Genomic DNA, 18,073 nt, shown 5'->3' on the forward strand with positions numbered 1-18,073 from the left:
AGTATTTATCTTACGCTATCTTTCCTGTATACGCAGTTACGATGTTGCATTATGAAAGGTGCCCTCTTTGTATTGTTTCAACAGTTGACGTGCGTCAGCTTCGACACCTAATGGCAAGAGATCTCGCGAAAAGCTACAACTCGTCTCTTGGATCCCCTCTGGCCTTGCGTTTTGTGGGAGGATGGTCGGACAAGAACATCATTAGGAAATCGTGCACCAAATCTGCAGCTGCAATGCCAGTAATCTCGGCTGAATTTCAGGATTTATCAGTCCCAGATGAATGTATGTGGCACAAACATGAGAAACTCACCGTTGTCATACGCAGGCGCCACTTCCACAATGTCAGCGCCTCTGCAGTACAGTATCACTATCAGTATGTATCAAAAGGGCAATTCAGACTTCACGTACACCAAATTCAGGCCAGCCAGTCCGCGAAGAATGCGCTTCAATTCTCGGGTCGTCCAACCTCCAGCTTCAGGTGTACCAGCTATGAAGATTTTAGATTTCATGTTTTTTCAAGTATACTAGCGATGAGCTTAACTGGCAGGTGCTAGTCCTGGATCTAGAAAAATGGTTAGCATTAGTTGGTGCAAGCTGTTCATGATGATTCTCATACACGGACCTATCACATCGATATCCAAACTAACGGTGATAAGGGCGTACGTTGAGCAGAGCATCAAAACTCAGAAGTATCACAGACCTCAGATACACGGGGCTATCACCAATTCTCTTGCGTATGAGCCGGATGATTTCAGGAATGCCCAAATCGTCGATATCGTCTCCTGAGATGAGTTGGAAACCTACGCTCTCATCATTTTCAAGGTCTTCCTCCCCCTGAGATTTAAGGTTGAGAATGATTGGGGTAAGGGTACTGAAAAGTAGCAGACTCACTTCAAGCTTGCATCGAATACCAGCATGTATACTCGTGTTAGAGATTAGGCCTTCCTCTTGCGCGACTGCAAAGAAAGTGCCATGCGTCACTCGAGACTGATTCGTTACTGCTCCGGGGTAACTGCGCCAAGTATCCTGTCATTATCATCGAGGGATATTAGTTAACGAAAGTCGGTGTATGTAGCACTGTTTATCGCAGAGTTACCAGGTGAGCATCAAAATGTATTACAGAGATGGGACCATGGACCTTGTTCAAGGCACGAAGAATTGGGAGCACCTATGCAAATATTTCAGCAATCTCAATGAGGTCTATGAACCCGTCAACGACTCACGATAGTATGATCACCTCCTAGACTGACACGATATCTCGATCAACGTACTCGTCGAAGGTTGACAGGCTCGCTTACCTTATGATACGTGGATGAGGGTTTAGCATAGTACCCTTTGCTCTTTCAGGCGTAGCAAGGGCCCTCCTCAGTAATGTAGAGTACGCCACCTCCATTTGGTCAATCGCAAGAGCATTGTCAAAAGGGTTCACAGGTACCTACAAGTAAGGTTACTTAAGTCATCGTCAATATGGACTTGGGAGACCCACATCCCCGCAGTCAATTATCTTCACACCTTCGGCGAAAGGATCCTTCGCCCAAGACAATGTATACCCTCTAGCTTCTCTTTGCCTTCGACTTCCCGAACGTATAGCATATGGACCAAATCTCGCTCTAGTATCCGAGCGTGAGTCGCAGCGACAAGATAACAATCAATTGTCCGAACCCTGGTCTGTAGGTTACAGCAGTGTCGAAAGGCATGCCCAAAATAGCAATGTCGAATTTTGTCTCTTCGTTCTCTAGACACCTTGTGTATGGTAAATGACTGAAAGATAGAGGGCCCGAAAACGATTGGTCAATCTGAGGACCATACTTCTCCAACCAAGTGGATTCTTTCAAAGATTCTTGAAATTTCTCTAATTTGAAGGCGTTTTGCTCCGGAGAGTGATCATGGGCAATAGAGGTTACAGAAAATAACAGAACCCCGAGTATCAACAAGGATGTAGAATGCGACATGGTGGGACCGGTGAGAGCAAATTCGAAGAGGCTCAGTGTAAGCTGCGTCATGGGTTCGAAGCATGGTATAATTCTGGTATGTACAAAATGGTATCTTAAGTAGATCTAGAAGCAACCGTTGTACCACGCGACATCGGAACATTTTTCAACAGTAAGTATTTACAAGCCTAGAGGGAGTATATGCCCGTGTATATGGACCCTAATTGGAGATACTATGTATGATCACAAAGAAAGAACAAATTTTTGATAAATCGATCAATATGGAGGAGGAGAACCCGCGTAAAGTGCTAGTTCAGCATGATCTGCATGTCTAAGCATTTGTTCAAGCATATAAATCCGCTGTTCCATTTGTCGGATAGGTTCACTGGGAGGCAGAGGTTCGTTGGGACTGTTGGTTGAGTTTGTAGTATTGGCAGTATTGGTATTATGGACTTCTGGTTGAGGATGGGGCGAACTAGACTCGGATGGAGATTCTTCTGATGGATACGCGAGATAAGCATGCATTACGCTGGACTGGATTTTAGCGACTCTGTAAAAACTTACCAGGGTCTCGGACTTGACCTCGAACAGGTAAGAGTAACGCAGGCGGTCCTGAATGTAGACTTGCGGGAGTCACATGAATTGCACTACTGGTTATACTTGAAAGTATTTCTCGTCGTGCACCTTTTTCTAGCGGCAGTTGCCTATCCAAATCTATGATTTCGAGGTGAAACCAATTCACGATGGAAAATGAAAATACTCACTATGATCGAAGCGAAAACTCTCGAGCCCTGGAATCGAACTCGGAGCCTGCTTTGACTTCCTCCTTCGCCGTGCGAGTAAGAAAACTATAACAGCAACCAACGCCAGACCGATAACACTCCCTAGAACCGCACCAACAATTGTCGCAGCTGCGGGTTTAGATTTCTGGGAAGCGAGTATTGCAGCACTGGTATTAGTGGACACTTGTCCTGAGGTTGTTCGGCTCGGTTGTGATATCATAGTGGAGGTTTCCACGGATGTTCCGATTGTGATGAGGATGATGGAGGATAAAACTGTGGAACCAGAATTAGATGTAATAGATGAGGACGTGCTAGTGTTAGTGGCGGTAGTGGAAGGACCATTGGTTGTGGTTGGTGATAGGTTGCTGCTCGTGGATAAAGATGTTCCGGAAATCGGGTTGATCTGTGTGGAAGAGGGAAAAGAGGATACTTGAGACCTGTGAAACACATAAGTGGGAGAAACGACGTGTCGAAAAACGAACTAGTTTACGTAGATGACGTCGAGGTGCCGGCTTGACTTTGACTACTCTCTGAGCCACTACTCGAAGTAGTCGAGGTGGAGGAACTCGCAACATCGGAAGTGACTATCGCGTAGTCAATCAATGCAACAGCATTAGAGACACTAGTTTCGATAGTCCACGAAAGAGTATGAGAACCACTCGCAAGCCCGGATGCACTGAAAAACTGATAATTGTATACTTTGGTGGGAGATTGAGGGATTGACGAGAGGTCGAGATTGACTGGAGAACCACCGTCTAGCACGAATGTTAAGGCGCACGTTTGGTCGGCATTGGTCACACCGTAGAGTGTTACACCGGAACCTGATAAGTGATAAGTTGGGTTGTATACCGAGTGAGCTTGGCTAAACTGTCCACAAGAAAATAGAAATTCGTCGAAAATCGTACCTTCAAACTTGAATGACGCTGTACTCCCAGCTACCGATCCATCATGCCAAGTCCCGTCCAGAACCTGGGTTGAATCTAATTTCGTAGCACACCCATCGCATGGGTCTGAAGGGGTTATAGCGTTCCAAGCCGAAATGAACGTGAAAGCACTGGAATCTGCATCATCGACGGTAGTGGTAGTGGTGGCTGCCTGTACCGTTAGGCAAACAGGGTAGCTAGTGAACCATGCAAGAAGGGTAGCGGTCACCCGAATACAGGTTATAAAAGAATGACTGGGATAAAGGATAGGAAATAAACGAAAAGTACCCATAAGGAAAAGGAAAAGAACAATATCATCTACATTTCCTCTAGCTCAGAGGTAAATGAGAGGCGGCTACAACATCACCGTATCATGTTAGTAGATCAGTTCTGGATTAATTGTCAGTATGTAGCATTGCCGGTTTCCCGGCACCCGCAACGGGAGTCTGGGATCTCCTCTATTCATATCCTGCACATATTGACTGATTCATCTGTGAATATGAATTCACATTTCAGTCTTGACAGATCCCTTTATTCAACTTCCTAGAGTGTTTTCTGGCGTCTCAGGCGGTCAGCCTGTCCCGAGTGTGCCTGTATGAAAAGATAATATCCGTCTTGGATTACAGAAAGTGTCTGTTGCCACTGTCCACGCTACTTGTCCACGTCTTGAAATCCTCTGTCGCACAATCACTGACAGACTCCGGGGAGGTGTAGGGAGTCATCTAGTTTGGGACGATTCGTGAAGATGGACCTTTTCTTTTTCTAGAGTCTGTTACGTACTGTACTTACAGTACATCTAGTAGCACTCAACAATCTAGACTGTCCCGCGATACCGGCAACTACAATGATTGAACTCAAGATGGATGTGATGCTTTGAACCAGTCATTCTTGAATGTTCGCATCTCCTAGCGCAGGCTTGTGAACAAAATTACATGAAAGGAGACGCGTTTCAACCATGCAACAACGGTGACCGTTAAAAGGAAGCTTGTGTCTTGGCACGTTCTTCCTCCTTAGCTTTCCGTCGTCGTTCGAGCTCCTCCCGCGGAATATAAGGATGAGATGCATCAAATTCCTCTGCCTAGACAAGGGGGTCATAAACAGCTTGCGGATAGGGGTAAAGTACTCACCCAACGAAGAAGGTCGCCCTTCTCTATAAGCACATCATTTCGGCGTTCGGTATCGAAAAGCTGGAGGCCTTGCGATGTGCGAGACGAACGCGAGGGGTAGGCCGAACTTTGAAGACTGCCGCTAGAAGCCTGCCGTCGTCGTGCGAGCTCCTCCCGGGAAATATAAGGATGAGATGCATCAAATTCCTTGGCCTAGACAAGAAGGTTATAGAAACGGCATCAGAGTGAGGGTAAGATACTCACCCAACGAAGAAGGTCGTTCTTTTCTTCCACGGTACGCGAATCCCTACGTTCAGTATCGAGCTGGGTGCCTTGCGATGGGCTAAATTCGTTACTGTCGAAACAAACAGGAGATAAAGAAAACAGGACAGTGAGAAAAAACGAAGGATGCGAGGTGTAAAGTATCATCAACATACTTTGCGAAAAGAACAACCATATTGTCAAGTTGAGGGTCTCCGGGATAGAGAGCTTGAGTGTTTCGCCTTTCTAAATTTGTGGTTTCAAGGTTGTCATTTGTTCCGTTGACATCCATTATTTGATTATGCGTGCGGCTAGGAAACTGCTAACAAGAGTGAGTGTTGTTAGCTGACTGCTGTAAGAGTGTAAGATAGAGGGTTATAGGGGCTTCGAAGAGAAATCCGTAGATCCATCAAAAGCTTATGTGAGCATTCTCATACCTTCCGTTTTGAGCGAAATTGACACCCAACGGGCCAACCGCCCCGGGCCTATGTACTATGTATCACCCGGGTATGACAATAACTCTTCGTACAGTTGTACAGTGCGTATTGTACATGTTACGGTAGGAAATAAAATACATACTGTAGATAATGATACATAAGTTTACAACTTTCCAAAATTCCATCCACCAACCTCGATTAGATACCACCCGTACGCCTGTTCACCGCTCTCAAGGGAACACACTCGAACTTTCTTCTCAATTTGGCTTTCTCTGTAAGATTCCAGTCAGTGTGATCATCCGCTGGATTTCGTTTCGCTATCGTCAACATCTTCACATCCCTCTTTAAATCAAGTGAATCATCTACTTCTGCTTCTTCTCCTCGATCTTCCTCTAAAACTTCGTCTTCTGCTAATTCAACGCCGCTGCTAGCTACTTGCTCCGGCGTCGCATGGGTGTCTGTGCCGCCTTGGAAGAACGACACTAGAGGGGAAGCAAAATTAGACGTTATGAATTCCGAGGCATCGTCAATGAAAGATTTCGGTTTTCGGAGGGGGACGGAGGTGAGTATATACGTATTGTCTTTCCAGGAAGCGTTGGCGGAGAAAAGCGGATAAGTTGGATCGCAGTCAAACTCGACGTGAATTTCACCGGTGAGAGGAGTGTAGGTGAATTTAGGCAGGGGATGGGCGTAGCGATTGGGAAATGGGAGTGAGATAGGACGACGGTGTCGGAGGACGAGGTGGTTATCTGTGAGGATTTGGAAGACACTCGTCAGTTCATTGAATGAATTAGATAGGGGGTATTTGCACCTTCAATATCGATAGCATGTCCCGAAGCCCTAGAGCACAAAGCACCGGATGTATCAATGAAGAAAACTTGGTTGTTGGCCTGAGGATCTCTTCGAGCTACATCCAGGAAAAGAGCAATAAGCATCAGCAGCAATTGAAGAACTCGATTACTAACATTCAACCAATGAACTTTCCTTCTCCGGCCATAGAATGATCTCTGTTCCATCCTCTGCGTAATCACCAGCGACGTCGAGTAGTCGTCCTGTTGCTAGTGAACGGATTATGAAGTAGCCAGGTGGGAAACCGTTAGATCTGGATTCTGGTGATGGTTGAGGAGGAGAGGATTGCGAGTTTGCGAGATTAGAGATGGCCGTCATGGTCAAGAGATATCACTGGATGTTCACAATGGGAAATGGTAAAGTGGGGAATTGGGGGAGATGTCTGGCGCCAATTATAGGAGGGCACTGCCCTCATCTTTACATTCCTTACACTGCCCCAGCGACGACAAGAAAAACCTAGAACATTCCAATGTCAAAAAAGACAACTCTAATGCATTAAGGGGGAATCGAACCCCCGGCGGGTCGAATCCGAAACCGCAATGGCAACGACCCAGGTTACCACTACCCCATTAATGCTGTGTTAAAGTTGTACAACCACCAATTACTATCCTTGCATGACTTTTGGAAGCAGGCGAATTCGGCACTCTATCCTGTTCGAGTAGTCTGGAAAGAAAAAGGTTGGATATAATGTATGTACCATAGACTCGGCGAATAACTGAAAAACCATTGCAAGAAAGCCTTAGAGAGCCAGAGTCTGACGTCCAGCGCTTATTCGACAATCTTATCAAGCGCTTGAGCCTTTTTCACTTCTACTCGAACGAAATTCTGTCGAGAGGCTACTGTACGGAAATCCAGGAATCCCAAGGAACATGGAAACTCCTGTGCGTTCTTTTAAGTGCTGAATGTCTGTCAAATTGCTTACGAAGGAGGCAGATAGGGTGGAAATGTTGCGAACAACTCTTTGAATCGAAGTATGCAAGGCCTTTGGAAAAGGAATAACATGAAAAGTACCAAAATCAACCTGAATAATTCGAGTCTGAATGCTACTCCTTCGACTACGACGACTCCTACAACGGAGGAACCCCCAGCCAATCAGAGTGCGAATCAAACAATCTCAACTCTGGTGGAAGCTCCTGAAGATGGTGCTGTTCCCCTGATTGTTAACGGAAAACGCAAGATTCGTTCATCACGAACAACCGACTCCGAAAGTAAACGACAAAAGGTTTCCACAACCGCGAAAACCACATCTAAAGATTACACTCCTCCCTCTACTCGACTCTCTGATCTGGGTGGTGTCGATGCTTGTATCGAGAAAATGCTTGAATATATCGCTATGCCATTGTGTCATCCAGAAATCTACTTGCATACCGGTATACAACCTCCGAGAGGCGTACTGTTACATGGTCCACCAGGGTGTGGTAAGACGATGTTAGCGGGTGCCATGGCTGGGGTGCGTTCTTCCTCTCTAATCTCCTTCCTGTTCCTCTTCTCTATCCGTTTCCGTTTCGTTTTCCGCTAATCCGTGGCTGGGCTCGTGCTGATGAATAGTTTGGTCTGGTTATCAGGAGTTAGGTGTACCATTCATCAATATCTCCGCACCGTCGATAGTCTCTGGGATGTCGGGAGAGTCAGAGAAGACACTTAGGGATGCGTTCGAAGAAGCCAAGGTGAACCTTCCTTCCTTGAGCCATTCTGTGTCCTTCATACTCCCTCCCCGCGTTTCCTTTTCTTTCTGGCTAACAGTCGTTTCTACTGTATAGCGCCTCGCACCAAGTCTATTGTTCATCGACGAAATTGACGCCGTCACTCCCAAACGTGAAAGTGCCCAGAGAGAAATGGAACGGAGGATCGTGGCTCAGTTCCTTACTTGCATGGATGGTACGTTTGTCAATCTCGATATTTCCCTGCCTTACAGTCCTTTCTCGTATCTTCTCATGCCTACCTGAAATTATTGCTCACGCCTCTTCTTCACTCAAGAACTATCCTGGGAGAAAACCGAGCACAAACCTGTCATAGTAATCGGTGCAACAAACCGACCGGATTCGTTAGATGCTGCGTTGAGGCGAGCAGGGAGGTTCGACCATGAGATAAGTATGGGTGTACCTGACGATGAAGCTAGGGAAAAGTAAGCAACGACATCTTCCAGCCTCCCTCTCTATTTTTCCTTCCTCGCTCGTTCTTTCTACCACCTTTTCTCTTCCTTGTTGCTTCAAGGACGTATCGTTAATTCCACCTCTGACATTCAGAATTCTCCGGGTCCTCTCTTCCAAACTCCGACTTGAAGGTAACTTCGACTTCACCGCTCTAGCTAAAGCCACACCAGGATATGTAGGCGCGGATTTATCGTCGCTCACGGCTGCGGCGGGAATTAACGCTGTGAAAAGGATTTTCAAACAGTTGGGGGATATACCGCTAAATGGTATCCCGGACGTTGCACTCCCTGTCATAACGACTGTCGTGGAGGAAGGGGAGGAAGTAGCAACGGCTGAGGTAGAGATGTCAACTGACGAGTCTAACGAGGTCATGATGCAGATCGATATTGATCAGCTAGTTGAAGGGGGAGATGCCGTCGCCTCGCAGCCAGAACCAGAATCATCATCCTTATCTTCATCTTCGAAATCCAATATCTCCTTCCCTTCAACCTTCGGACCCATCGCTCTCTTCCTCAACGCCCACCCTACCCCCTTGACCCCCTCCCAACTCTCTCCATTATGCATAACCTCCTCCGACTTCCACCTCGCCCTCACCCAAATTCAACCTTCCTCCAAACGCGAAGGGTTCGCTACAGTCCCCGACGTCACCTGGTCCGATGTCGGAGCTCTCCATAACCTCCGGGAGGAGCTGAATATGGCTGTGGTTCAGCCTATAAAATATCCCGACCTCTTCCGCGGGGTGGGGATCGACGCTGCCTGTGGGGTTCTGCTCTGGGGTCCACCAGGGTGCGGGAAGACGTTGCTAGCAAAGGCGGTAGCTAATGAGAGTCGAGCAAATTTCATCAGCGTTAAAGGCCCGGAACTTTTGAACAAATATGTTGGTGAATCCGAACGCGCCGTGCGTCAATTGTTCTCCCGCGCACGCGCTTCCTCCCCTTGTATCGTATTCTTCGACGAGCTTGATGCTCTGGTTCCTCGGAGGGACGATTCCTTATCGGAATCCTCTGCACGAGTGGTTAATACCCTCCTAACGGAACTCGATGGTCTCGACTCACACAATGCAAGGAAGGCTGTATACGTAATCGCCGCAACGAATAGACCGGATATGATTGATCCTGCGATGGTCAGACCAGGGAGGTTAGATAAGTTGTTATATGTGGATCTGCCGACTGGGGAGGAGAGGGTGGAGATCGTTAGGACATTGGTTAGGGGGGTGCCGCTGGAGGTGGGCGGTAACATCTCTGGAGCTCATAGGTTAGATGAGGCCGATATCACTGCTGGAGAGGGACTGGGTTCAGGAGGGTCCAGGGAACGAGCGCTGGGATTCATAGAGGACTTCATCAGAGGGGGGAAATGCGATGGGTACAGCGGAGCAGATCTCAAAGCATTGGTGCGAGAAGCTGGTGTCATCGCATTGAAGAGAACATTGGGTTTGTTGAACAATTTGGGAATGAAGGGAGTGCTAGATACGCAAGCTACCGAGCCGGTGACAACCCCGACCGTATTCGTCCAAGACACTGATTTCATCCAAGCACAAGAAAAGGTCTATCCCAGTGTTAGCTTGGCCCAAAGGAGGAAGTATGAAATCTTGAGGTCGAAGATGAGTGGGCTTCCAGTGCTTCCTGCAAGAGTCGGGAGAGTTGAAAATGAGGGGGAGGGGAATGGGGGTAATGGCTCACTAACATAGCTATGTTCTAACCACTTCATAAATATCTTTTCTGGTCTACATAACATTGATAGAGTGAAGTTGTCAAAGAAATCATTATTCTCTTGCTTGCCAAGTGCTTTCTACATGTATAGACAGTGGTCCATTGATCTTATTTCGTTCGCTAGGTTCCCCTTGCATAATTCTGGAGATTATTTTTTACAGACAGTTCATAAGCAACTTCGACTGGGATTTTCAGCTTGACAGTTGAAACATTAGCTCATCTGCAAAACCTGGATATTCGGCTAAGGATCCGAAAGCAGTTGAAAGCATTTCCCAGCAGTGAAAGCACTCAGAGCAGCCTGCTCTCAGTGCTTTCGGTACTGGGATCTGCTGGGATCTGCTGGGATCTGCTCTCAGCCCTTAGCCGAATATCCATGTTTTGCAGATGGCCTGCTTGATGTCAACAGGATCACTACTTACTGCCAAAATAATGATCAAAAAGTGATATACAACTACAAAACCCTTCAACATCTAAAGAGGTAGCAGGAATTGATGCACAAGGACTTTAGGCAGTTCTGTTATAGATGACTAACCTTTTTAGCAATCACAGTACATGCATTAATGGGGTAGTGGTAACCTGGGTCGTTGCCATTGTGTTGTATTCGACCCGCCGGGGGTTCGATTCCCTCTTAATGCATAATGGCTTCCGTATGCTGATTTTTGGTTGCTGGATATTATTTTTTTTCACTACGGAGGACATATGTAAATCCCACCTTTTTTTTCAGTCCTCAATCTACTGACTTCATACGTGATTCGATCTTCGGAACCTCTAGTGAATGCCGAGCGAGGTGAAAGTATCTTTGAAGCTACTGCTCGAAGGAGACCATATATTTTGAAGCGCGGGTCAAGGGAAGATTTCAAGAAACTAAGAGGGCAATTGATAGAGAAGGTGATGAGCAGAAACAGAACCGGAGGAAGCATTTCAAGATGATCTACCTACAGGTTGTATGAGGGGAAAGTTCTGGTACGATTGTGGGGTTGTCGTTGTCACTCTTTGACGCTTGAACGGTTCTGGTAAACTTGAGCGCACGGCAAAGGCTTGTTTTTTTCGGAAGATGTCATTATTCAAGGTCAAAATGAAAGGAAGTAAAGATTCAGGCATTCAGAATCATACGCTGGAATCTCCTTGCTCATAGATTATTCCCTACAGGATATTAAAATTGGGGGACACTAGCTGCTCGTTAGAACCATGGGCTGCAAAGTTGGATGGATTCCCGACACCTAATAACAAACTAATGGGTGGATTAGCTGAATCTCCCGCTGATGTTCAAACAAGTATAACCCTTACCAATGCCTATATAACACCTCTCCTTTCTCCAACAACCTTATACCCTCTCTTCGCCTGCCTCTCTTTCGTCATTTCCTCCTTTGTTTTGACCATCCACCCAGGGACATTCTCCACCTGCACGAGCTCTTTAACCTTCAAAATCTTTCCTGCGGCTTCGGGTGTATGTCTATGATACACTGTCTGGAATCTTCTGTGTATACCGAGGGAGGTAAGGGTGTCTTTGATGCGGGAGCCGAGAGAGATGGCGGAGCGGTGTAGGGTTATTTTGTAATGGGTTGTCATCGTCGGTTGTGGAAGCTCTTCGGAGGTCGTGGCAAATGGTGGGTTTGGTGGAGGCGGTGAGGTCGATGAAGGAGAAGACTGGAGGAGCAGGCGTGTCGGGGAGGTAGAGATTGTACGTGCAAAGAAAGGTTTAACGCGCGTGCAATCCAACAGGTAGCGTGAGGCCATAGCTGTATAAAGAATTAATGAGAGAATAAACAATTCGCAGTTACATACTATGATGAGTAACCTGGAATGAAGAAGAGGATTTCGGCGCTTATTACACACACATTTTTTAATTTTGCGCCCGTTCTGCACTTGTGTTCTACTGAGTACCGGTCAAGTAGTCTGGAGGAGCTTGGAGGTAGAGCCCACCAGGAGACGAAACCTCACTACGCCCACATGGAGGAACGGTTTCCGCGTCTACTGGTCAAGAAAAGGTAATGAAACTTGGTGAGAGTCTGAGTTCTTTCACACCCGACGCCAGAAGTAAATATATTCACGACGGCGGAGAGTTGGCATACATTTATTATGATACATAGTTACTTGTAATACACCATAACAAAACCAAAATTGAGATAGACAGCCTCCATCTCACCTCATCACTTCCTATTATTCCCTTGCATAGCAAGAATCTGTACCAGGCGAATGAAGATGTTGATCATATCTAATTCCAACCCAATCGACTCGTTTATAGCGTCTGCTTTCATGAGCCCTTGTTCTGATAATCGAGCGTGGTGCAAGATCTTCTGCGTGCTGTCATTGTCAAATGATTCGGGTTATCATCAGCAAGAGTGAGAGTCAAACGAAATTTTAGGCCACTTACTCATACAAAACAAAACCTCCAAACACAGCAAGCCCACCATAGAGCGAAAGGGCTTCGGTTACTGCCAGACTTCGGACACCGAGGGGAAGAGCCATAGGTGCGAGAGATGCAAGAGCGACTACGGTGACACCAGCGAGAAGAGGCCCGCCTAAATTCAAAAATGTATCGTTTCTGTATCGTCGTCAGTATCAAGATAGGCTATACAATTTGTGATAAAATACATACTTCGCAGTAGCACCGACGTACGATAACGACCCAACAATACCGACTGTGTATAGAGCCGCGCGAGACAGGATAGCTGGGCTAAAGAGGAACAGAGGGCTGAGGGTAGCGGCTTGACAAGCGTTGAAACCCTGAAACGAAGAAATAAGTTACGTGTGAGCTTCTGAGGGTAGAAGAAAGTCTACCAACCAGCCAAAGTAAATGCTTCTGCACTGTCTTCTCCGGAGGTGTATAAAATGTTCCCATCATAGTCCCGATACTACCGACGAGACTTACACCGAGAACCAGCCCTACACAGTGTCAAGTTTCGGCATGAACAGTACTAAACGATGTATACTAACGAAAACGCACAAGGGTTAGCGGTCATTATTCTGAAGGCAAGTCCGGATTTGAACATGGAACGAGCGGCTTGAATGATTAAGAATAGAGCAATGAGCTAACAAACTCAAGAAAAACGGATTTTGTTCGACGAACCTAATGCTGTGAGTACAAGACCGCCGCCAGTATACTTGAAAGTGTCATGTAATAAAGCTTGTTCTCCAGTAGACAACCCATCCCTCGTTTCTCGGTTCAAAAACCCATCAATGACCACCACAGCGCCAGCGACACCCGCCTGAAGTGATTTGAACCCATGAATCAGCAGTCAAATTAACAAACGCACCGCAGTCAATGCCATTCTCTGCCAAGTTATCGGCTGACCTTGCTGAACAAGCGGCGCATTCTGCATATACGTTCGGGATGATGATTTTAAGTTGTTGAAGAAGCTTAATGTATCCCTTGGGTTTTTGGTTTTAGCAGTAGCTCCATCAAATTTGACAGCATTTGAGCGAAATAGACTGAAAGTTCTTCGTTGCAGAGGCTGTTCGGTGAAAAGGCGGAATGAGAGAGTAGAAGCCAGGGTTCGAGATGGGAGAAAAGACAACCGCTGCATGGCGTTGTCGGGACGGAAGAAAGTGCAAGGAAGAGTAAAGAATCTGCACGGCGCTTATGTACTTTATCTGAGTTGCCGATCTTGCGTCATACAACGGCAAGGCCACCTGAAAGTTCGAGCAAGTTCTGCCTGAGCTCAGAACTATCGTTCTGCGGGCATGCTTCGATTAATATACATATGATGTATCTACAAATTCCACACTTAGAGCATCTTTTACCTGACATCGTTCAACAAATCCTGTAATATCGGTCTCCCCCGAAGGAAACCTTCCTCACCACCAATCTTCCGGGATTTCTTATTCGTAGACTGTCCCTCTTTTGATAAACCCGTATTCTCGTCAGTCGTTCCGCGCTTGAGGCCATTATGTTTAGTATCGAACGCATCTGCGTGAAGTAAATTTGCACCGGATGGCAGACGAAGAATCCAGTCTTGATTTTCCATGAGATTAAAGAACTCCTTCAATAATGGTGCGCCTTGAAGGGTTTTCCGAGAGCCCATTATAATAAGCTTAGATCGGGCACGGGTGAAAGACACATTCATACGGCGCCAGTCTTTCATGAGCTCTCCGACCTGTAGATATCGTCGACTAAAGTCAAGATTGAGGAAACTAAATATAACACACCTGGCTCGTGTCGTTCGATCGTACCATAGATATGATAATGCATTCCTTGTCCCTTCCTTGACTTTTGTCGGCCGTGAAAAATTCCAATCCCTGACGACCTCGGAAATGCTGCCCTAAGAGCTTGATCTGTTGGCGATATAAAGAGATAATGCCTATTTGTGCAGGTGGAACACCACTCTTCATCATGGTCTCCGCAATCTGGTACACTAGTTTGGCCTCTGTCTCATTTTGGACCAGGTCCCCAACTCTAGAATCATGGGCAGGGACAAGGTCCGTGTCGATAAAAACAGCTTTACACCTTTATCAAAGACACATCGTAAGAATCCTATATGGCAAAAACCGACCACCGAACTGACCTCTCTGCCATAATTTGACTTAGCCAACATTCAGAATTTTCGCAAGCCGAGTGACCTGCGTGCAAAGAGCGGAGGAATGATTTATCAGGTATATCCAAGAAGCGACGAGCCACAACTTCAGAGCCGCAGCGAAGACGGTCGCTATATATAAGTTTGTTGGAGAGCAACATGATATCTGCGTTCATGCGATATTGGTACGTAAGATCCACCACGGCATGAGGGTGCGCATTGGATAAATGGCGAAAGAGCGAAACATCGAGACCACCCTTTCTAGCGTCTTTGTTGCGAACCTAGATCCCAGGTCAAAACACCACAAATACTGTTTAATTCATCACGCACCAAAGGCGGGAGCTGGAAATGATCTCCTACGAGAACAAATTTTTCTGCAAATCGGAGAGGGCCAATACAGGTAGGTAGAGTGATCTGAGAAGCCTCGTCCACGATACAATAATCGAATTTCCTTCTGGAAAAGAGAGCACTAGTTCCGTCTCAGTTGCAGCACTGGGTTGAAATGACTGTGCAAGGTCACTCACTCATCAATAGACAGGCAGGTTGTTGCTACGACAGGTGGGGACATGAGCTGATACTCCAGTTGCTCGACGGTAGTAGCATGTCTCCGGTGATTTAGGGTATATTGGCGGACGTCAGGGTGAACCTGTTTTGAGTTAGAATAGATACATTACCATGTGATGAATTAATACCTTGTCTATGTTTCCCAACCGAAGAATAGTGAAGTCTGTATCCTTCAATTTCGCCAAGATTGTATCAACAGCGGAATGAGTATAAGATGTTAAAAGGACCGTCTTATTCATAGCAACGAGAGCTTGGATCATAGCTGCAATGACAGTCGTTTTGCCTGTTCCAGGCATGCCCAACACCAAGGCATAATCTTGGGCGCTAAGAATTTTATCGACGGCTTGACCTTGGTTCGGGTTCAAGTGCGCCAAATGATGCGCTGCGGAAGGAGGAATGTTGATAGATGATGTGTCGTCGAATCGTGGTTCTTCCAGGTCAACAATTTGTTTGAGTTTTCGAGCATCTCCATCAGCATAGAAAAGTTGCGCAAGGTTATCCCGAATACGACTCATACCTCCGAGCATCTCATCCTTATCAATTCGAAAGATAACTGGATTCGTGGTAAAGACTTTTGAGGACTCAAAGACAGCGAGCCGGGAGCTAATAATATCCAGAGATAGATCATGATCCACACCAACAACAACATCCGTCGATGTAAGCTCAAGTATGAACCCACGAGCAAGAGCGAGCAGGTGCGGTTCAACTGAGATAGTGACCGCGTCGTTGACGTCCAGAAATCCGTTCAGAAATGATCCGGTAGATACACTTTTTGGGTCACGAATGAACCTGTAGGTGTATGTGTGAATTTTATCCCGTGCGCCGGGTCGTTTAACAGGAGGAGGAACAAAGGAAGAGTCGAGAATCATGGATCCAAAGCACCGTCCATGTTGTTCACGCTGTGCGGCACCCATTGTCCAAAGTTCTTTACGGAACCGGCCCACGTCTTGTTCTTCCAGGGAGAGAAGATGTTCCCAATTTTTGAAGAAGGCGGTCTGAGAAGGTGTTAGATGAGAGGTTCTCAAGGAATATGCATCTGCGATTGGAGAGACTTGGTCCTCGACATTCTCGACAGCCTGTCGCGGGGCTTAGCGCAACCAGCAAGAAGACAAAAGTAACACTTGCCTTCCGGTACAGCATGCATAGATCCAGTGAAAAACATCGTTTACAAGTACGTTCATCATCGATAGTCGGAGGAAGAAAAGGTTCTGTAGAGTTTTTCTGCCGACGCATCATGTACATCGCAAGTTCATTCCTGCCGATGATAAGACCCCGTAGCTCGTTTCGACTTGCGGGAACTTGAACGATTTCATCGCTCTGTGTATAGTATAGTAAGCCCGAGGTGACATCGATACCATATCGTTCCTGAGCCAACAGGGTATAGAGCATTGTCTGAGCGCGATGCTCCATGCCTGAGGTGGCACGTCCGGTCTTGATCTCGAGGGGCTTGGGGCCCTGGGTAGGGGTTATTTTTGAGAATGACAACCTTGCTGGATCTGTTTTCTGAGAGATTGTAGTCTGCACAGTGGCATCCAGTTTACCCTTGAGTCCATAGGTAGGGGACCAAATATCCTCCTCCACGTCAAGGAGCTCGGAAATGGCTAAAAGTGACACTTCATTACGAGCAGCGCGATTGTTGTTCAAGATGGCATCAGCCTAAAAGATATTTGAGAAATTCCTTGGTAATTCTAGTAGGAAAAACATACCTTGGGAGTTTCGGACATATATCTATTGAAAAATGATTGGACACCTTTAGCTCTGGCTTTCACTTCGTTGATTGCAGTTTCCACGTTAACATTGATGCGAACTAAGTCCACAAGGTTTTCACGAACCACTTCGTCGATCTTGTCGTCTAACCACCGATCATCCCAACAATGGGCGGACAAGCAAGCTTGTACCACTGTGTGGAGGATATGTCCCCAGACTAAGGCAGGTGATACATCGCTTGACGAGCGAACCATGCTTGTCAGGAGCGGGCGGCGGCGACATTGTGCTGCTGTAGAGACAGCCGTAGCAGTAAGGAGAAGATCAGGATGTAGGATAAGAAGATTGTGTTTGGATGAGATGACGATGGAAGATATGATAGAAGAAGAAGATTGTAGAAGTGGAGTGAATGTGCCAATAACATTGATGATGTCCTCTACAAGTTTATACGTTCAGATATCTCCTTAAAGTTCGAGGGGGAATGCATACTGGGACGGACTCCTGATGTTACCCAGTCATCCTGTAAAATTACGGACCGACGCTCCCCGGACTCAAGGGCCACAATGAGATTCTGTTCGGGGGCAATATGAGGCTTTAACAACAGAATGACAGCACCTGCGCTAATACCTTCGAATAACGGCCACTTATCTCGTACTCAGAGACAGATTCAACACTGCATCTGGTGCATGTTTCGCGAACATGTCTGGATCCAGCCAGTTGAAATGTCTATGAAGCAAGAAGGGTATTAAGTTCATGAAGGCGGCCTTCCAGAGTAGCAGCACACCTCTACTTTAGGCTTCTTCATTGGCGATATCTCGTTCACGTCCCAGTCCCAGTCGTCCTCTACCCCTTCTAACATTGCCTCTATATCCGCATCATTGGCAGAGAAAACTCGAGAAGGAGACGGGCCAACATGCTTGAATGCTGTCGGCGACCTTGCGGCCAGTTTGAGCTTGTTTTTATTCGAGGGTGTTCGTGGCTCTTGTGCTACTTGAAGGCCTATTGGTCTGTTCCTCGCAGGTGAAGGATCAGGAGTCGGCGGGGCGTTCCAAACTGATTCGTCCAATTCAGCGAACAGGTCATGTAAAAGCGCTGCTTCTTCTTGAGCAGATCGAATTACGGGGGGCATTTAAGAGATGG

At 46.6% G+C, this 18,073-nt stretch overlaps 9 protein-coding genes and 2 non-coding genes across 11 annotated transcripts; 3 read left to right on the forward strand and 8 right to left on the reverse strand.

Moving 5' to 3' along the window:
• Positions 1–133: 133 nt before the first annotated feature.
• Positions 134–1,952, reverse strand: C8R40DRAFT_1031915 (Arginase/deacetylase; the record flags this gene model as incomplete). The annotated part of the gene is made up of 12 exons (XM_046223212.1): positions 134–249; positions 311–351; positions 409–487; positions 542–562; positions 623–642; positions 701–834; positions 892–1,026; positions 1,097–1,168; positions 1,224–1,245; positions 1,299–1,435; positions 1,487–1,610; positions 1,663–1,952. The coding sequence occupies 12 exons, from the start codon at positions 1,950–1,952 to the stop codon at positions 134–136; spliced, it is 1,191 nt and encodes a 396-aa protein (XP_046092157.1).
• A 498-nt stretch (positions 1,953–2,450) lies between these two features.
• On the forward strand, positions 2,451–3,147 carry C8R40DRAFT_1064820 (uncharacterized protein; the record flags this gene model as incomplete). The annotated part of the gene is made up of 2 exons (XM_046225587.1): positions 2,451–2,522; positions 2,707–3,147. The coding sequence occupies 2 exons, from the start codon at positions 2,451–2,453 to the stop codon at positions 3,145–3,147; spliced, it is 513 nt and encodes a 170-aa protein (XP_046092158.1).
• On the reverse strand, positions 3,067–4,080 carry C8R40DRAFT_15109 (uncharacterized protein). Its single transcript, XM_046234180.1, has one exon. The coding sequence runs from the start codon at positions 3,926–3,928 to the stop codon at positions 3,200–3,202; it is 729 nt and encodes a 242-aa protein (XP_046092159.1). The 5' UTR covers positions 3,929–4,080; the 3' UTR covers positions 3,067–3,199.
• Positions 4,081–4,609: 529 nt separating this feature from the next.
• Positions 4,610–5,295, reverse strand: C8R40DRAFT_1164484 (uncharacterized protein; the record flags this gene model as incomplete). The annotated part of the gene is made up of 4 exons (XM_046230509.1): positions 4,610–4,714; positions 4,764–4,955; positions 5,007–5,097; positions 5,180–5,295. 4 exons carry the CDS (start codon positions 5,293–5,295, stop codon positions 4,610–4,612), a joined length of 504 nt encoding a protein of 167 aa, XP_046092160.1.
• A 175-nt stretch (positions 5,296–5,470) lies between these two features.
• On the reverse strand, positions 5,471–6,798 carry C8R40DRAFT_1076381 (uncharacterized protein). The gene is made up of 3 exons (XM_046226924.1): positions 6,406–6,798; positions 6,252–6,347; positions 5,471–6,189 (listed from the first exon to the last, which is right to left on the reverse strand). Exons 1-3 carry the CDS (start codon positions 6,605–6,607, stop codon positions 5,639–5,641), a joined length of 849 nt encoding a protein of 282 aa, XP_046092161.1. The 5' UTR covers positions 6,608–6,798; the 3' UTR covers positions 5,471–5,638.
• C8R40DRAFT_t20 lies at positions 6,781–6,865 on the reverse strand. Its single transcript has one exon. It is a non-coding gene; the product is annotated as a tRNA-Gly (tRNA).
• On the forward strand, positions 6,792–10,150 carry C8R40DRAFT_1076385 (P-loop containing nucleoside triphosphate hydrolase protein). The gene is made up of 7 exons (XM_046226925.1): positions 6,792–6,966; positions 7,027–7,170; positions 7,223–7,739; positions 7,855–7,956; positions 8,050–8,167; positions 8,267–8,414; positions 8,536–10,150. Exons 3-7 carry the CDS (start codon positions 7,263–7,265, stop codon positions 10,127–10,129), a joined length of 2,439 nt encoding a protein of 812 aa, XP_046092162.1. The 5' UTR covers positions 6,792–6,966; positions 7,027–7,170; positions 7,223–7,262; the 3' UTR covers positions 10,130–10,150.
• A 555-nt stretch (positions 10,151–10,705) lies between these two features.
• On the forward strand, positions 10,706–10,787 carry C8R40DRAFT_t4. Its single transcript has one exon. It is a non-coding gene; the product is annotated as a tRNA-Gly (tRNA).
• A 422-nt stretch (positions 10,788–11,209) lies between these two features.
• Positions 11,210–12,308, reverse strand: C8R40DRAFT_15195 (uncharacterized protein). Its single transcript, XM_046234184.1, has 4 exons — positions 11,990–12,308; positions 11,439–11,890; positions 11,372–11,382; positions 11,210–11,320 (listed from the first exon to the last, which is right to left on the reverse strand). Exon 2 carries the CDS (start codon positions 11,886–11,888, stop codon positions 11,445–11,447), a length of 444 nt encoding a protein of 147 aa, XP_046092163.1. The 5' UTR covers positions 11,889–11,890; positions 11,990–12,308; the 3' UTR covers positions 11,210–11,320; positions 11,372–11,382; positions 11,439–11,444.
• On the reverse strand, positions 12,302–13,474 carry C8R40DRAFT_1032044 (inhibitor of apoptosis-promoting Bax1-domain-containing protein; the record flags this gene model as incomplete). Its single annotated transcript, XM_046223221.1, has 7 exons — positions 12,302–12,455; positions 12,526–12,696; positions 12,751–12,878; positions 12,937–13,037; positions 13,099–13,155; positions 13,222–13,360; positions 13,409–13,474. The coding sequence occupies 7 exons, from the start codon at positions 13,472–13,474 to the stop codon at positions 12,302–12,304; spliced, it is 816 nt and encodes a 271-aa protein (XP_046092164.1).
• Positions 13,475–13,891: 417 nt separating this feature from the next.
• On the reverse strand, positions 13,892–18,062 carry C8R40DRAFT_1032201 (Dna2-domain-containing protein; the record flags this gene model as incomplete). Its single annotated transcript, XM_046223237.1, has 10 exons — positions 13,892–14,248; positions 14,301–14,598; positions 14,657–14,926; positions 15,190–15,311; positions 15,358–16,305; positions 16,349–16,885; positions 16,936–17,369; positions 17,423–17,504; positions 17,549–17,659; positions 17,718–18,062. 10 exons carry the CDS (start codon positions 18,060–18,062, stop codon positions 13,892–13,894), a joined length of 3,504 nt encoding a protein of 1,167 aa, XP_046092165.1.
• Between the last annotated feature and the right edge of the window lie 11 nt (positions 18,063–18,073).

This window comes from Lentinula edodes (genome assembly GCF_021015755.1).
Source record: "Lentinula edodes strain Le(Bin) 0899 ss11 chromosome Unknown C8R40scaffold_1, whole genome shotgun sequence".
In the NCBI taxonomy this organism is placed as follows: Eukaryota; Fungi; Basidiomycota; class Agaricomycetes; order Agaricales; family Omphalotaceae; genus Lentinula; species Lentinula edodes.

Excerpts from the sequence above, each read along its gene's own strand:
- C8R40DRAFT_15109 (XM_046234180.1), bottom strand. The coding sequence starts at position 3,928 with ATGGGTACTTTTCGTTTATTTCCTATCCTTTATCCCAGTCATTCTTTT.
- C8R40DRAFT_1076381 (XM_046226924.1), bottom strand. The coding sequence starts at position 6,607 with ATGACGGCCATCTCTAATCTCGCAAACTCGCAATCCTCTCCTCCTCAA. Across the intron at positions 6,348-6,405 it reads GGAAAGTTCATTGGTTGAAT|CTCGAAGAGATCCTCAGGCC; the intron begins GTTAGTAATCGA and ends TCCTGGATGTAG. Across the intron at positions 6,190-6,251 it reads ACATGCTATCGATATTGAAG|ATAACCACCTCGTCCTCCGA; the intron begins GTGCAAATACCC and ends AAATCCTCACAG.
- C8R40DRAFT_1076385 (XM_046226925.1), top strand. The coding sequence starts at position 7,263 with ATGCAAGGCCTTTGGAAAAGGAATAACATGAAAAGTACCAAAATCAAC. Across the intron at positions 7,740-7,854 it reads TAGCGGGTGCCATGGCTGGG|GAGTTAGGTGTACCATTCAT; the intron begins GTGCGTTCTTCC and ends TCTGGTTATCAG. Across the intron at positions 8,168-8,266 it reads GTTCCTTACTTGCATGGATG|AACTATCCTGGGAGAAAACC; the intron begins GTACGTTTGTCA and ends TCTTCACTCAAG.
- C8R40DRAFT_15195 (XM_046234184.1), bottom strand. The coding sequence starts at position 11,888 with ATGGCCTCACGCTACCTGTTGGATTGCACGCGCGTTAAACCTTTCTTT.